This window comes from Schistocerca piceifrons, chromosome 8 (genome assembly GCF_021461385.2).
Source record: "Schistocerca piceifrons isolate TAMUIC-IGC-003096 chromosome 8, iqSchPice1.1, whole genome shotgun sequence".
Taxonomy (NCBI): Eukaryota; Metazoa; Arthropoda; class Insecta; order Orthoptera; family Acrididae; genus Schistocerca; species Schistocerca piceifrons.
In genome coordinates this window covers 963,235-981,271 of record NC_060145.1, presented here as the reverse complement: position 1 = coordinate 981,271, position 18,037 = coordinate 963,235, and the positions used below count along the sequence as shown (strand labels likewise).

The 18,037-nt window shown below is 41.5% G+C and overlaps 1 protein-coding gene across 1 annotated transcript in view; it reads right to left on the bottom strand.

Moving 5' to 3' along the window:
• The window catches only part of LOC124711819 (odorant-binding protein 59a), a 195,121-nt gene that overhangs the window by 123,833 nt on the left and 53,251 nt on the right, over positions 1–18,037 (bottom strand). Inside the window, exon 3 of the mRNA XM_047242046.1 lies at positions 155–330. Within this exon, the coding sequence (XP_047098002.1) occupies positions 155–330 (176 nt within the window). The remainder of the gene's footprint in view (positions 1–154; positions 331–18,037) is intronic.

Here is an 18,037-nt window from a genome sequence, read left to right as displayed (position 1 = left end):
TGTCTTTTGATGTTTAAATTTCTTGATATTTCTTCACCACACTCGAACATCTGATAATCCTCCTATATACTATAGTATATCTGTTTTGAACTTTGTACTGGACGAAATGCCCAAGAGGATGAAGAGGTGTATCAAGTAATAAAGTCATACTTACAGGTTCAATATCTTCCAAATCAACATTTGCTGCTTCAGACTGCTGGCCAGATCTTCGATTACGATTCCGTGGCTTCTGCCTCATGCCATTCATGTTATTTTGATTCATGTTGTTTCTGTTATTGTTGTATCCATCATTATTGGAAGTGCATCTACCACTGCCATGCAAACCATAGCCTAGACAAAATAAAAGCTGAAGGTTTTTAAAAAAATATGTATATAAACTGCTGAGAAATATATCAGGAACATAAACTGTCAAATATTTCTGTGATTTTAATCAGAGAAGAGGAAATAAAAGACATTTTATTGGAAAACACATATACTCTGACAGCTGCTTTGTCTGCGATTGAACCTATGTGATCATCAGGCATCTTGATCTCTCAGGTTTGCTTGGTGTGCATAAAAATGGAAACAGTATTTGAGTGAATACCTAAAAGCACACCATTAATCATATTTATTACCCCTACAAGGAAGGTAACTTCGAAAAATCATGGGTAACTGAAGAAATTCTGCATTTTATCAATGAAGCATCAAACAGGTCTTTTCTGAAAGTATTTCTATGGAGTGTAGCCATGTATGGAAATGAAATATGGACAATAAACAGTTAAGACAATAAGAGAATAAAAGCTTTTGAAATGTGGTGCAACAAAAGGATGCTGAAAGTAAGATGGGTGGATCACATAACTAATTACTAATTAGGTACTGACCAGAACTGGGGAGAAAAGGAATTTGTGGCACAACTTCACTAGAAAATCAGTTGGTAGGCCATGTTCTGAGATATCAAGGGATCACCAATTTAGTATTGGAGGGAAGTGTGGAGGGTGAAACTCATAGAGGGAGACCAAGAGATGAATATACTAAGCAGATTCAGAAGGATGTAAGTTGCAGTAGTTACTAGGAGGTGAAGAAAGTGGCACAGGATAGAGTAGCATGGAGAGCTGCATCAAACCACTCTTTGGACTGAAGACCATAACAGCAACAACATCAGTAAAAGAAGGAAGTACAAAAGTGTTCAGGGAAATTCAGAATACATAAATACAAGTCACTTAGGAATGAAATAAATAGGAAGTGCAGGGAAGCTAAGATGAAATGGCTGAATGAAAAATGTGAAGAAATAAAAAAGGAGATGATTGTCAGAATGGCTGCCATAGCGTACAGAAAAGTCAAAGCAGCATATGATGAAAATGAAAGCAAGGGTGGTAACAATAAGACTGCAACGGGAATTCCACTGTTAAATGCAGAGCAGAGAGTGGATGGGTCGAAAGAGTGCACTGAAGACCTCTGTGAGTGAGAGGAGTTGTCTGATGATGTGATAGATGAAGAAACAGGAGTCCATATAGAAGAGATAGAGGGTCCAGTGGATTAAAAGGGCACAAGTGGTACATAATATTCCATCAGGATTTCTAAACTTTTGAGGGAAGTGGCAACAAAATGACTGTTCACATTGGTGTGTAGAATGTATGAGTCTGGTGTTGTACCATCTGAAAATATCATCCACACAATTCCAAAGACTGCAAGAATTAGTGCACAGCCAGCTTAACAACTCATGTATCCAAGTTGCTGACAAGAATAATATACAGAAGAATGGAGGAAGAAACTTGAGGATAAGTTAGATTATGATAAGTTTGGCCTTAAGAAAGGTAAAGACACTAGAGAGGCTATGCTGACATTGCAGCTGATAATGGACACAAGACTAAAGAAAAACAAGACACATTCACTGTATTTGTTGACTTAGAAAAACATTTGACAATGTCAAGTGGTACAAGGTATTCGAAATTCTGAGAAAAATAAGGGTAAGCTATAGGGAAAGACAAATTATATGGAATATGCACAATAGCCAAGAGGGAACAATAGGGCTGCAAGACCAAGAACCAACTGCTTGGATTAAAAAGGGTGTAAGACAGGCATGTAGTCTTTCTCCCCCACCTTTCAATCTATACAATGAAGAAGCAGTGATTAAAATAAAAGAAAGATTCAAGAGTGGGACTGAAATTTGGGGTGGAAGAATATCAATGATAAGATTCATTGATGACATTGGTATCCTCACAGAAACGAACAAGGATCATGGGATCTCTCAATTGAATGGTCCAATGAGTAAAAGACATGTATTGAGAGTAAACTGTATAAAGACTAATATAATGAGAAGTAGTAGAAATGAGAACAGATTAATACCATAATTGGTGATCATGAAGTAGATGATGTTAAAGAATTCTGTTACCTAGGAAGCAAAATGACCCATGATGTATGGTACAAGGAGGACATAAAAAACAGACTAGCTATAACAAAAAAGGGCATTCTTGGCCAAGTGAACTCTACTAGTATTAAGCACAGGCCTTACTTTGAGGAAAAAATTTCTGAGAATGTATGTTTGAGCACAGTTAGTGAAACATGGTCTATTGGTAAACCTGAAGAGAAGAGAATCAAAACATATGAGATGTGTGCAACAAAATAATGCTGACAATTAGGTGTAGTGATTAGATAAGGGATGAAGAGATCCTCCATAGAATTGCTGAGGAAAAGAATGACACTGATAAGAAGGGACAGGATGATAGGACATTTCTTAAGACATTAAAGAATAACTTCTATGGGAACAGGATACAATTATTACTCGAATGCAATAACTATCCCCATTAAATTCCACCTACAGATATATTTTGTAGTTAGTCATAAATGTGTACACAGCTTGAGATACAGAACAGAACTAAAAACTAACATGGAGACTTGGCAGAGCAATAAGAGTCCAAAGATGGTGTTAATCATGGTCGATACGGCCTATCAACGCCACACAGATCCCCCTCCCCCCATCCCCCCTCCCCCTCATCCCCAACCCCCACCCCCGGCAGTACGGAGTACCACCTGTGAGTGGAGTTCATGTGGGCCTTGGCGTCGGTAGTAGTCATACGAGATGGCAGGCGCATGCCAGGATTTCCATCTCGGTCGAGATGGAGTCCAGAGGCGGAGTGCTTGGTGGCAAGTCCACTTCGTAGTGTCAACCAGCGGGGGCAGACGATGCATCATCTGGCCCGAGAGCAGGCATGTGGAATGGCCTGCAGTGTGGTGCAGGCGTGCCCAGCCCATATGCAGATCGAGCCACCCGAGGAGATGAACACATAAATTTCTGATGGGTCGCACTTGCGCAGGAGGGACAGGCTATGCACTACACTGACATTTAACTGCCCTTTGATGAGAGAGGCCATGGTGTCTGTTAGGAGCTTGAGCAGATGGTCATCAAAGGTGACAATCATCACATCATCCATATGGTGTGGTGACATGTTGCAGCACAGGTTGAATGTGGGAGAGCGAATCTTTGCAATCAGTGAAGTGACGGCAAAACCTGCATATGGGGTGGATGGCGACATGCCTGGAAAACCTGCGAATGGCAACTACGAATCATGGGTTGGAGGAAACAGCACCATGGGATGGGACAAAGTATTTTCAGTCTCCATGGCAGAAAAGTCGGCAGAAGGGTCCAACTGAGGCAGGAGACGGGTATCGGAGTCCACGAAAGCAGGTTTGAGCCTGTGCAATGAAACAGTTTGAGGATGATCTTTAACTATAATGTCGAACATTGTCTTGCCCCACGAGAGTACTTTAAAGGGGCTGAGGTAGAGTGTTTGCAGGGTTCTCTAATGGAATCATCCCTGAGCATAACGTGGGAGAAAGTGTTGAGTGCAATTGGCACGTAAGTGTCCAGTGGGGAATGGCTAACAGGCGAGTGTAGCTGTGGATGTTTGAAGTGAGTGCGCAGGTGACTAATGAAATCTAGGAAGGGGAGAAAATCCTCAGGTGCTTGACGAAGGAAAAGTTTCCCTGGTAAGACTGGGTCCTCTCCAAAAACGAATTCAGAGATGGTCCCCTGTAAGTCTGGTTTAAAGGTTGAATGGAGGCGGAGTAACACCCATGGAAGCACCTCGTACCAGAGGCAGTCATGGTACCTGAGGACAGTTTTGAGGGTGCGGTGCCACCATTCAACTAAGGCATTGCTTTGTGGGTGGAAGGCTGTTGGCCACGGTTTTGGTGGTGATGTTGGGTAAAGGAACAGCTTGCACCCAGTGAGACATGCACTCGATTGTGGAGAGAATGTATCTGTGGCCCTCTGGACTGATAAAGTCGATATGTACATGACGAAATCTTCCTTGCGGAATGTCAAACATTCCTAGTGGAGGGGAGATGTGGCGGCTATATTTGTTGTGTTGACAAGAAACGCAGCTGCTTGCCCAAGTCTGACAGTCCTGTTTAACATTTTTCCATATGAAACGCTCAGATATGAGCCATGTGTTGGTGCGGATGCCAGGATGAGTGAGGTTATGCAAGTCATCGAAGGTTTGCTGGCACAATGTGGGCAGAGCAATGGCCGCAGGGTGCCAGTAGAAGAATCACACCACACCTCGTCCAAAATGACGGGGAACCTGGCTTTGGTAAACACAAGAGATTTTTCAGGATCTGTGAGGAGAGCTTGAGATTCCTTGTCAGAGGTCTGGAGCGTGGCCAGGTTGGATAAATCAATGATGTATGAGACAGTATAGATCCGCGAGAAAAAATCAGCGGGGATGTTTCCTGTGCCTTTGATGTAGAGAATGTCTGTTGTAGATTGAGAGACTAAATCAAAGTGGCAGAAATGCCGAAGGGGTGGGCCCTCAGAAGGGTTACAGAAAGCATCCACTAGTGGTTTGTGATCAGTAAGGATGAAGAAAGAAGGACCCTTGACGTCGGGGCAAAAGTGTTTGATGGCTTCACAGACTGCCAGAAGCTCCCTATCAAAAAAGGAATATTTCTTCTGAGCTGTAGACAATTTTTTAGAGAAGAAATGAAGGGGAGGAACCATGCTGCCTTTGCGTTGCTATAGTACTGCTGGCGTCCATAGTGATGAACAACTCGGCCGACGGGTCAGGATGGGCGAGTGTCATGGCGTGAGCTAAGGAAGTTTTTAGAGCCTTGAAGGCCTCCAGCATAGGTTCAGTCCAGGGAACTGGTTTAAGGCCTGAAGTGTTTGCCCGACAGCAAGTCTGTCAGCGGGGCTTGCACAGTGGTGGCAGAAGGCAGATGCTGACGGTAGTAATTTATTGTACCCAAGAAATGTCAGAGTTTTTTGTAAGTATCCAGAGGCAGCAGTGATGTTATGGCCTGCACGTGGGACTGGGGAGGCTGTATTCCATCTGTGGAGACAGTGTAACCCAAAAATGTGACAGAAGACTGGCTCAATTGGAATTTGTCCTTGTTGCCCTCAACGCCATTGGAGTTCAGGGTCTGGAGGATCTTGGATAAATGATTTTCATGTCCCTCAGCCGAGTTGCTGAAAATGAGTATGTCATCCAGATATGCAAAGCAAAACGTGAACTGTCGTAAGATTGAGTCGATGAAACGTTGCCATGTTGGTGCTGCATTTTTCAGGCTGAACGGCATGAAGTTGTACTGGAACAAACTGAGCAGCGTGATGGAATGTCTTCAGGTGCTACAGGAATCTGGTGATAGGCACGTTTACAGTCAAACAGTCAATAACACTGAAGATTGTGGCACCCGATAGCATATGAGTAAAATTGTTTGTTTGGCACTGGGTAGTTGTCCATGACAGTATGAGCAATTAAGCATCTGTAGTCACTGCACATTCAGAAAGAACCGTCTTGCTTGGTGACGAGGTGAATCGGTGAAGACCATTTGCTGCCCAACGGTTGCAGGATACCTGCCTCCAAAAGTTCGTTAATTTGCTGCTGGGCTGTGCATAACTTAATGGGGTTGAGGTGTCTAACCTTGTGTGTAATGGGAGGGCCAGCAGTGGTAACTATCTTGTGTGCTGTTCCGTCAGTGATGGAAGAAACTGAGAACTGCACACGAGATTGAGCAACATCCTGACATGAAGTTTTCGGACGAGTGGGGCGCAACGAGGTGTAACCATTAGCACGAGTGGGAAAAGGCAGCATGAAATCACATGCCTATTACGTGAGCGCAGCGTGTGCTTGTTTGGAGAGGTCAGCTGCGCGCGCAGTGCCGAGAGGGTCAGGACGCTCAGCCACTGTCTGTTGTCAGCCTTGCCTTGGGTAACCGGTGCAGGTGAGAGAGGCAGTGGCATCATGTGGGGAACAGCGATGGCAGCCAAGTCAGGTGGCTGGTGCGTGAGAGAGGGGGAATGTTTACCAACACGTGGAGCAGCTGCCTTCACTGTGGGCGTTGTCATATTGCACATGCGACTGTCATTAGTAGCACTGTTTGAAACACATGGCAGTGAACATGATGAGCTTGTTGGGGGCATGGCGTCTACTGGACATGAATCATCACATGCAGTTAATGTTTTTGGACTAACCTGCTGAGTGTCTGAGCTGGTGTCTGCTGGAGAAACACAATTATGTGGCAGCACTGTGGACTGCAGTTTCAGCAGAGAGGTACGAGCTGCGAGAAGCATGTTGTAACTGTGTGATATTCATTGTTTTGGCTCATCATTTTCCCAGTGGAGTTGTGCCACCAAGTCATATTCTGACAGTAGATTAGTTACGCAGGTCACAATGTTGCCTCCGAGGGTGGAGCACTCGCGTACTAACTCGCATGTCGCAAGAGAAGCAGAATGTGGAACATAAGTGCAGGAGCACAGTATCTGAGTGTTAGTGGGATGGTGTAGCACTGAACTCTGAACCACATTCAGAAAGAGTTTGTAATGTGACAAAAAATCCATACCGAGAATTGGTTCATTGATGTCAACAATGTAGAAAGTCCATGGAAAACACAGAAAAGTAGATAGGTGCACCGTAACTTTGACAGAGCCTGAGGTTTGTAACGTTGATGTATTGACAGCTCGTAGAAGTGACCTCGTCAGTGAAAAGGCTGGAGGAACCAATGATGTTGGTATGATAGACACGCCAGTACTTGTGTCAACTAGGAAGATGAGCCGTGAAGAAATGTTGGTCATGAATAAATGACCGCTTGGCCAGGTGGACGAGTAGATGGAGTGCAATGTGTGAGGATGCCTGTGAGATTTCCTGCAGGACTCGGTGCATTCCAGATCCTGTGGTCGGCGTTTGGGTGCTGGCAAGGTAATCGACACGTCTTGGCATCATAGCCGAAAATCTTGTGGTACAGACAATATGGATGAGCCGGATGTGGTGATGGTGGAGACTGCGGCAGTGGAGGAGGCTTGTCCTCATTGATTTGTTTTGGGACGTATATTGGCACATATGGTGCATGGGCGATTCTTGAGTGCTCAGACAGAGGAGGGAGCAAGAGGATACTGCCAGGCAGTGTAGATGGCATGGAGGTGGAGCGAGCTCTGCCTCTGCCCACAGATGGCCAGTAAACCAGAGCAGTTGTGCCAACCAGTGGTGAGTGGTGTGTTGGTTGGTCTTGTCGTAGCAGTGCATACAGCTGGTCTGTGATGCGAAGACAAGAGGCGACTGACTTGAAGGAGTGCGGTAGCAAGGCAATCTGCAGGTCAGTAGGTAACTTTTCTTTGTGAACTCATACTTTGGTGGGGATGGTGGTGAGAGGAGTAGATCACAAATTAAGTCCGAGTGATCATGGAGGTGTGTGACGAGACATAGGAATTTAGAGTTAACATCGGACACATGATGTAACTTGAACAGATGCTCCACAAGTGCAAACCATGATATGGGGTTGTCCTCATGTAAAGGGGGCAGCTTCAGCAGACAGTCAGGGGTGGGTGGGGGGGGGGTGGAGGGGGGGGGGTCGAAAGCAGCTTTGCTGTATCTTGGAAGGCTAGCACGTCCGTAGCAACGGCGGGTTCCACTGTCCTTGACGTGTCACAAAAACACGACGCTGTTGGCACAGTCTGTACTATGGGAACAACCGGTTGCACAACACGTGTGGTGATACCGTAAACTGGATGGGAGGTTAGAGGTACAGATGTGAAATTGTCCACCTCGGAAATGATGTGGAAGGCTGGCGCAGCAGACTCAGGCAGAACTGTGAGACAGGCGAGTGGCTGAACAGTCGGAACTGGGGCCACCCGTGCATATGTGTGTGTGTGTGTGTGTGTGTGTGTGTGTGTGTGTGTGTGGAGGGGGAGGGGGGTAGGGGGTGGGGCATTGGTAATTCATGCGACAACAGTGTGAGAGTGTTAGTTTTCTGTGCACATCAGGAACACACCCCATGCGGTCGGACTATAAATTAACTGTGAAACTTGCTGAAGATCACATTGTTGCAGTGAAACATTCCTGGAAGGTGAAGCACTGTAAGATGTGCTTGAGCCTACATGGTCAAAAAGCTGAGCAACAGGTCTGGTGGGTGAGTGAGGTGAATTTGGTGCATGAAAATGTCCATCGTTAGTTTGCAAGTGAGGCAAAACCGGAATAGGTTGATAGCGGTTGATAACGCGTACATTTTGAAAAAAGGGCAGTGTTGCACACGGCATGACTGTAACCAACGTTATGGCCCATTGACAGTCAAAGTACATGTGCGAATGTAGATCATGTTGAACATTACATGAACGATCGGTAGTTACACAGTTCTGAAAATTATCCACTTCTCATTTCACATTTTCGCGAGCACAGTCCCGTGACACAAAACTTGAGTCCATTGTCTGAGTTAATGGTGTAGCACTTGAACATTGTAGAACAACAAAGTTTGAGGTTAACGTGGTTGGAGATCACGAATCACCGACAATTAGTGGAGAGCCGGCTGCTGGCGAAGGATTGGAGTGGCCTCGTTGTTTAGCTGGGCCTCCAAATCTTCAAACAAAGCATTGGGTGAGGTAGCCATGGCATCGTTCACATAACCTGTTGATTTACAACACCTGGCATGGAAGTCGTGGAAGATGTAGAAACTTCAGGGTCACCAGTATGGGAACGGGATACGGTTATCGGTTGAATGCAATAACCATCTCCATTAAATTCCACATAGAGATATATTTCGTAGTTAGTCATAAATGTGTACACATCTAGAGATATAGAACATAGAGGCTCGGCAGAGCAATAAGAGTCCAAAGATGGTGTTTATTGTGGTTGATACGACCTATAGATGCCACACCTCCATTGTACTAGAGGGAGCTGTAGGTATTAAAAATGTAGAGGAAGACAGAGTTTGGAATATATCCAGTAAATAACTGAGGATATAGTTTGCAACTACTACTCTGAGATGAAAAGGATGGCACAGGAAAGGAATTTGTGATGAGCAGCAGCAAACCAGTCAGAAGACTTGTGACTAAGAGAAAATTATTAACTCCAAAAATTGTTAAAAACCAGGTATTTGCATGAGTTGTTTGTTTTCAACTGCGACCTACTGATATTGTGGTCACAGGTTACTACTTTTCTTTGTTGTGTCAAGTACACAGTCTGTATTACTGGACATGTAAAATGTGTTACCACTATCTGCTCCAGTTTGAAATCTTACCAAGACCTGACTGTATATTTGTGCAGCTTTTTTCATAGAGTGTTTCATTATAAATAACTGCATTTTCTGAAAGGAGTTTAAGTTCACTGCCATGTCATTAGTATATAAGATGAACAGTAAGGGTCCTAACAAACTTCTATGGGACATTTGAGAAGACTGGTATGTTGTGCTTTAATATTATAATTATTAGCAGTTAAATATTGCAATCTACGGTAGCACAAAATTAAGTAATTTTTGTATTGCGCTTAAATGAAAAGTTAATCCTATACTATTTTCGAATTAAATTGTGGATTGTTTTTAGACTTATCAAAGGCCTTTGATGTCATCGACCATAAGTTACTGCTTAGAAAGTTATATGCTTACGGGATACGTGGAGTTGCCCACAAATGGTTTGAATCATATCTGTCAGACAGGTATCAGAAAGTGGAGATAAGCTATGCAGATAGACATATTCATCAAGATTCGAGAGAGTTTTGTACGGAGTACCCCAGGAATCTGTACTAAGGCCATTACTGTTTTTAATACACTCCTGGAAATTGAAATAAGAACACCGTGAATTCATTGTCCCAGGAAGGGGAAACTTTATTGACACATTCCTGGGGTCAGATACATCACATGATCACACTGACAGAACCACAGGCACATAGACACAGGCAACAGAGCATGCACAATGTCGGCACTAGTACAGTGTATATCCACCTTTCGCAGCAATGCAGGCTGCTATTCTCCCATGGAGACGATCGTAGAGATGCTGGATGTAGTCCTGTGGAACGGCTTGCCATGCCATTTCCACCTGGCGCCTCAGTTAGACCAGCGTTCGTGCTGGACGTGCAGACTGCGTGAGACGACGCTTCATTCAGTCCCAAACATGCTCAATGGGGGACAGATCCGGAGATCTTGCTGGCCAGGGTAGTTGACTTACACCTTCTAGAGCACGTTGGGTGGCACGGGATACATGCGGACGTGCATTGTCCTGTTGGAACAGCAAGTTCCCTTGCCGGTCTAGGAATGGTAGAACGATGGGTTCGATGACGGTTTGGATGTACCGTGCACTATTCAGTGTCCCCTCGACAATCACCAGTGGTGTACGGCCAGTGTAGGAGATGGTTCCCCCACCATGATGCCGGGTGTTGGCCCTGTGTGCCTCGGTCGTATGCAGTCCTGATTGTGGCGCTCACCTGCACGGCGCCAAACACGCATACGACCATCATTGGCACCAAGGCAGAAGCGACTCTCATCGCTGAAGACGACATGTCTCCACTCGTCCCTCCATTCACGCCTCTCGCGACACCACTGGAGGTGGGCTGCACGATGTTGGGGCGTGAGCGTAAGACGGCCTAACGGTGTGCGGGACTGTAGCCCAGCTTCATGGAGACGGTTGCGAATGGTCCTCGCCGATACCCCAGGAGCAACAGTGTCCCTAATTTGCTGGGAAGTGGCGGTGTGGTCCCCTACGGCACTGCGTAGGATCCTACGGTCTTGGCGTGCATCCGTGCGTCGCTGCGGTCCGGTCCCAGGTCGACGGGCACGTGCACCTTCCGCCGACCACTGGCGACAACATCGATATACTGTGGAGACCTCACGCCCCACGTGTTGAGCAATTCGGCGGTACGTCCACCCAGCCTCCCGCATGCCCACTATACGCCCTCGCTCAAAGTCCGTCAACTGCACATACGGTTCACGTCCACGCTGTCGCGGCATGCTACCAGTGTTAATGACTGTGATGGAGCTCCGTATGCCATGGCAAACTGGCTGACACTGACGGCGGCAGTGCACAAATGCTGCACAGCTAGCGCCATTCGACGGCCAACACCGCGGTTCCTGGTGTGTCCGCTGTGCCGTGCGTGTGATCATTGCTTGTACAGCCCTCTCGCAGTGTCCGGAGCAAGTATGGTGGGTCTGACACACCGGTGTCAATGTGTTCTTTTTTCCATTTCCAGGAGTGTATTTATCAATGACCTACCAAGTCAATTAGCAACAAACGAAGCAGACAGATGGTTTAATGAAAACAGATTCATTGTGAATTCAAAAAGAAAAAAAGTGGATCAACTTCAGACATATTACAAATAAAATAAAAACTAACCTTACAGTAGAACTGGGTAAGTGTAAGGTTGAACAAGCATCATACACTAAATTCTTGGGAGTATGGTTTGATGAACACTTAAGATGGGAAAAGCATGTAATATCATTGAACAAAAAATTAAGTCAAACATGTTATATAATTAGAATGCTTAAAAGTTCATGTAATATTAAAACAGTGTTATGTGTTTATTTCTCATTTATGCACAGTTTATTAAGATATGGTGTACAGTTTTGTGGGAACAACAGTCTAACAAAACATTCATTTAGACTACAAAAGAAGGCAGTCAAAATAATAAAAGGTATAGGATATAGAGACTCTTGTAGGCATGCTTTCAAAGAATTAAAAATCATGACACTACCATCCTTATACATATATGAAAGCATATGTTTCTTAAAAGAACGTGAGGAATATTCTACATTAAACAGAGCATTTCACAACTACGAAACCAGGAATAGGAATGATTTCCACCGAGAAATTCATAAAACAGCTATGTATCACAAAAGTGTACTACAGTGCTCTCCCCAAAGAACTAAAAATAATACCAAAACTGCACATATTTAAAAGAGAATTAAAAAACATGTTATTGAGCAATAGTTTTTACAGTATTGAAGAGTTTATGAATCGTTGACAATAAAAGTGCAGTTAATATTTCCCTGACATAATAAATATGTGTAATTGCTCACATTTAAATACTTCCTGTTTCTATAAAAGTGTGAAACAGTGTTAATGTAAGAATGGAAATAATCTTTGATGTGAGAATCAGTAGCTTTTTTTTGTGTGTTGTTATCCTACTTGTATATTTTTAAGTTAATGTTCTTATAGTTCTATTAAAATTGTAGTGTCTAAGTGACAAGTAAATTCAATTATTAATTTTCATGTACAAGTATTTTAAATTGTAATGTTTATTGACAAGTCCTATGTCATTTTGATGATGTACTACAAGGTTGCTAATAAATTGAATTGAATTGAATTGACACTTCAGAGGTAACTATGAGATATGACACATGTAAGGCTAAAATTTGAAATTTCCATGGCCTTCTAAATCATGCCAAGTGAATATCAGAATGGTTTGTACCAGCATGTCATGGTCTGTACATTCCCCTCTCCTTCACCATTACTAAGATACCAGTGAAGTAAATTTAAGAATCTGTAATTGGGTCATTCTGTTGACTGTTAAATTAACCTGCAGATACAGCCAAAAACTTGAGAGAAAACCCCATTTCACTAACACACACATTATGAGACATTTATAGTGTCATGGGAATTTTGCTCTGAAACAAAGGGGGAAATTAAATTGTTTTCATACTAAATTTGCAGTATTCATAAGGGGACATAAGAGAGTGACAATAACTTGTCCTTAAAATGCCATTCTCAGTGTTCTTTCAGTATCAAATTACTTTTTTTAAAAAATGAGACAGCATATTTCCTTCTACATAAATAGAAAGGGCATTCAAGTTTGAGTACAAGAGTTGTAGTACAGTTATCCACTAGGGGTGAAATGATGTGATATAGGACAAATAATAGAGCAAACGATTTTTACACACTGTGAATTCTCTCTGTATTTTTATTTTGTTATTGTTATTCAGTGATGGAAATTCTTTTGTCTTCATAAGCTGGTTTTTTGATCTTTTATTTTTATTCCTGTGATGATACTCATTTGTTTAAAGATTTGTTGACATTGGTATGAGTTCATCCAGTGCCAATTTAAATACGGTAAGAACATTACCTACTATTCTCAGGGAGCTCCGCTTCATTTTGTAATCATGGATGTTTGATACATGATAATGAGAGAATTGATATGGTTTACATTTATGGTGAAGCTCATAAGAATGCTAGAGCAGCTTGAAACATATAAGGAGAATGGTGTCCAGAAAGGAGACAGTCATCTGTAAGAAATTTTCTGTGACTTGCAAACTTATTCTCTGAATTGGGAGATGTCACACCAAGAAAACATAATCAAAGAAGAACTGCTACTGGTGAAAATTCAGAAATCACTGTATTAGCTGCAGCTGCCACTAATATTCATGTACGTTCTGTCGATTGTAATGTGATTTGGTAGTTGCACAAATTTGAATACTTAAGTGTAATTAAGTCCATCCACATCATGTTAGTCTAAATTAAGGCCTTCATGGGGATGATTTCCAGAAGTGAGTAGTATTTTGCCAATGGGCTCTAGTACAAATTGGAGATGGTATGTTTTCAAATATTTTATTTTCTGATGAGGCAACATTCACCAATCATGCTCAAGTGAATAATATACAATATAATATACAATATAATATACAATATAATATACAATATAATATACAAGTGAATAATATACATTACTGGTCAGTGGGAAATCCAAGATTGTCATGGGAAGTTCAGCATCAAAGGCAGTGGGGCATGAAAATTTGGTGTGGAATTCAGGTGTTGGACCATACTTGAAGATAAATTGAATGGCTGGAAATATGAAAAGTTTTTGTACCAAGAACTTCCAGCACTGCTTGAAGATGTGCCCTTTGTGGAAAGGGGTGCTGTGTGGTATCAACAATGATGGTTGCCTGTCTCATTACTCAGCTATAGCTCGAGAAATACTAAATGGAGATTGTCCTGATCGATGGGTAGGATGTAGAGGGCTTGTTCATCGGGCTGCTCATTTCCTGGATCTCACGTTACCGGACTTTTTCATATGGGAATACATTAAGGACAAATTTTATCAAGAAATGCCAACCACACTCAAAAATCTACATCAGTAAATTAGGAATGTCTCTGCAGGAATCAGCAAAGAAATGCTGAGGCATCTTCAACTGTCTTTTGAAGCATGTTTTCAGAAATGCATCAAAGTTATTGGTCACAGCTTTGAGCATTTACTAAACTGAAATTGTCCATAGTGTGAACATGCATTATGGTTATGTGGGGTACAAGCACTATACTTATTGACATAAATGGATACCAGTAAATACAAAGTGTGTGAAAATCATTTCCTTTTTTATTTCTACAATATCACTTCATGTATCACTCCTACTGGATAAATGTACTGCAACTTGTATACTCAAAATTGAATGCCCTTTCTATTTCCATAGAAGAAAATACACCATTCCATATAAAAAATGATTTTGTGATGAAGCAAGTTGGGATATTTTTAATTCCCATCTTGTTTTGCCATCTGCCTCCTTAAATTTGTTTTTTCATTCTGCATTCTACATTCTAACTAATGACCATTAATATATGTGAATATAATCTGCATTTTCATATAAGAGAAAGGCTGGCCCTAGTTTTAAAGAATTTAACACCAGATCTAATTTTGTGCTTAGTTTTAGGTATGTAATTGATTTTCTAATTTATTTTGACTATTACTAGTTAGTATCTTTTGTTACAGGGTGAAATCAGTAACTGTATCACAACTTAAATTCTATTGTTGACATACAAACAAATATGAATTCTGTACTAGTTATAAACATCTGGAAGAACACCTAAAAGTATTCTAAAAGTATTTATTTCACTCTATTTGAAAACATATTCACAAAGCTGGACCTTAATTAATTCCAAAGTAATTAACAGTTTTGTCAAAAGTATTGTTTGTGTAACAATATTTGTTAATTTCATCATTTAAACAAATAATTCGGCTTAACCCTCGTAGTAGAAGAAACTGTTAAAAAGAACCAATTTTTCAATGTGTTCAGTTAATTGTATGAAGTAAGTTTCAATTGTAATTTCTGTAAATTTAACTTCAAACAATGTGTAATTTCAGCACCCATTATTGTGATGATATATATGTAAGTCCCAATTTTTGTCACGAGACAGTCAGTCAGTCCACAGCTGAGTTTCATATGATGAACCTGTGTTGCTTTGAATGACAACAATGTATCAGCTTAACAGTGAAATAAGTGTTATACCAATAGGCCATGTGTTAAAGCAATGACAGTGACTGTTCAATTTATCTGAAGGACTGTGAACTACGTGGTTATGTTTTTACTGTTCACAGATGTTCAACAGAAAACTATTGTAGCGGTGTGCGGAGGTTCATCTGCAAACGCAAAGTGAAAGTAAAAGACTGTGAACCTCAACTGTGCATCTGTTGGCTACATTGTTTACTGAAGTCAGTGTCCAAACTACAAATGTATCAGCTTAACAGTGAAATAAGTGTTATACCAATAGGCCATGTGTTAAAGCAATGACAGTGACTGTTCAATTTATTTGAAGGACTGTGAACTACGTGGTTATGTTTTTACTGTTCACAGATGTTCAACAGAAAACTATTGTAGCAGTGTGCGGAGGTTCATCTGCAAACTATTAATGAGGCTTATGGGAAGTTTAAACAATTGTGCACTGGCCATACATATATAACTGTGTTGTTAGGGGGGGGGGGGGGGGTGTTGTGCAAAGTGAAAGTAAAAGACTGTGAACCACAACTGTGCATCTGTTGGCTACATTATTTACTGAAGTCAGTGTCCAAACTACAAACTCCACGTTTCAGCCAGTGTAGCAATGCAGTATGTCAACACCAAGGACAACAAACGAAATAAATAAAGCAGGCTGGACTGCTACAATTTGACCCTGAGTTATAGTCTTCCTTTTATGCTCCCTTATGAATACTGCAAATTTTATATGAAAATATTCTTGATTTTCCCCTTCATTTTGGAGCAATGTGGCCACGACACTGTAAATGCCTCACACTACATATTACCCAATCAATATTATCACTACTGGATAAGACTATTACCATCCAACAATCGACTGGAGTTTTGTAAGCAATGAGTGTGACAAGATTCTCTGTGAAACATTGGTAAGCATCTTCTCTGAGAACTCCCTAGAACAGATCTTTTGAAGCCCACTCATGATGGAAATATGTGGAATCTAATAGCAATAAATAGACCTGAGCTCTTTGAGGATGTCCACATCGAAGCTTGTATCACTGACCATGAGGCAGTTCTAGCAAAAGTGGTTACTAATTTACAAATGGCTACTAAAGCAGGCAGAAAGATTTACATTTTCAGTAAATTAGATAAAGAGGTAGCAGTGTCATAGCTCAAGTGGCATCTCAAAACATTGAGCTCTGGGCAGATGTGAGTACAGGAACTGACGATTGAGACTATAAGAGTAATTTGGGAAAGCACTCAAGCAACAGAACAGTTCATGAAGAAAGGGACCATCCACAGCATACAGTCTCTGTAAGGAAACTTCTAAAGAAGCAGCAACTATTACCCCATAGGTGTGAAATAAGGCACAGAAGTATAGATATAAAGATACTAAATTAAACATGTTTAGCTACCAAAGTGCTAAAGCTGAACAAAGCTGATGAAATCCTTTTCAGATTCTATTCAGTATTTGTAGCTGAGCTAGCACTCTATTAACCATAGAATACTGCAGATGCTTGAAACAAAATACCATGCCACATAGCTTGAAGAAAGCACAGATCACACCCATCTACAAGGAAGGTTGCACAAGTAATCTACCAAAATACTGTACAATATCACTGACATCTATCTGTTGTCTGATCTTGGAACATATTCTTAACTCAGATATAATAAATTACCTCAAACAGAAAAGCCTGTTTCATGTCAGACAGCATTGGTTGCTGAAGTATTTAACTTGTGAAACCAAACTCTTGCTTTTTTCACAAATTTCTTGGAAGTTTCTTGATTTATATCAGTGTACCACATTTGCTGTTATTGTTAGGATTATATGTAACAATTTGTAGGGATATGAAATGGAATGATAACATTGGCCCTCCCATACGTAAAGTAGGTGATAGACTTCAGTTCATTTGTAGGATACTGGAAAATTCTAAGAGTATACACAGGAAATTGTTTTTGGTGGTACCCCATACAAAGATGACCAATAGAGGTATTAAATGTATGCTAGTAAGTATGGCACAGGAGAACATTAAGGAGTTACTGATAACCCTGACTTGTGAATCTTTGAGGATAGATGTCAACCTTTCTATCAAGGACTAGATACAAAGTCAGGAACCAGTACTAAGTGAGGGATGTTGGAATATGCTACTGCTCCCTACCCGTCACTCCTGTAGTGGCCTCAATGACAAGAGTCCATTAATTAATTACAGTGTGCACAGAGGTACTGAAGCAGGCACTCTGCCCTCACTCCATACACAAAGAGAATCAGAAGAAACTTGAATGTGAGGATACAATGAAGTACCCTCTGCTACAGACATCAAACTTATTTGCAAATAGGGATATAGATGTAGATAAGGTTACAAATTTATGTTTATTGTCATAACATGCATTATTGTTATTTTCATTGTAACAGTCACTTTGGCATTTCATAGCTCCTTTCATTGTTATTCTGTTTCATCATCTTTCAGTAAGTAATATGTATATCGCGTTAATGGAAAATCTTGCTAAAATTTATATAATGTAGTGGTACGAGTAATGGCTCACCAAATAGTAGGTGAATTGACTGATCAATAAACGCAAAAAATAAGACTGAAAGCAAATGATCATGACCACCACCTATATGGCTACA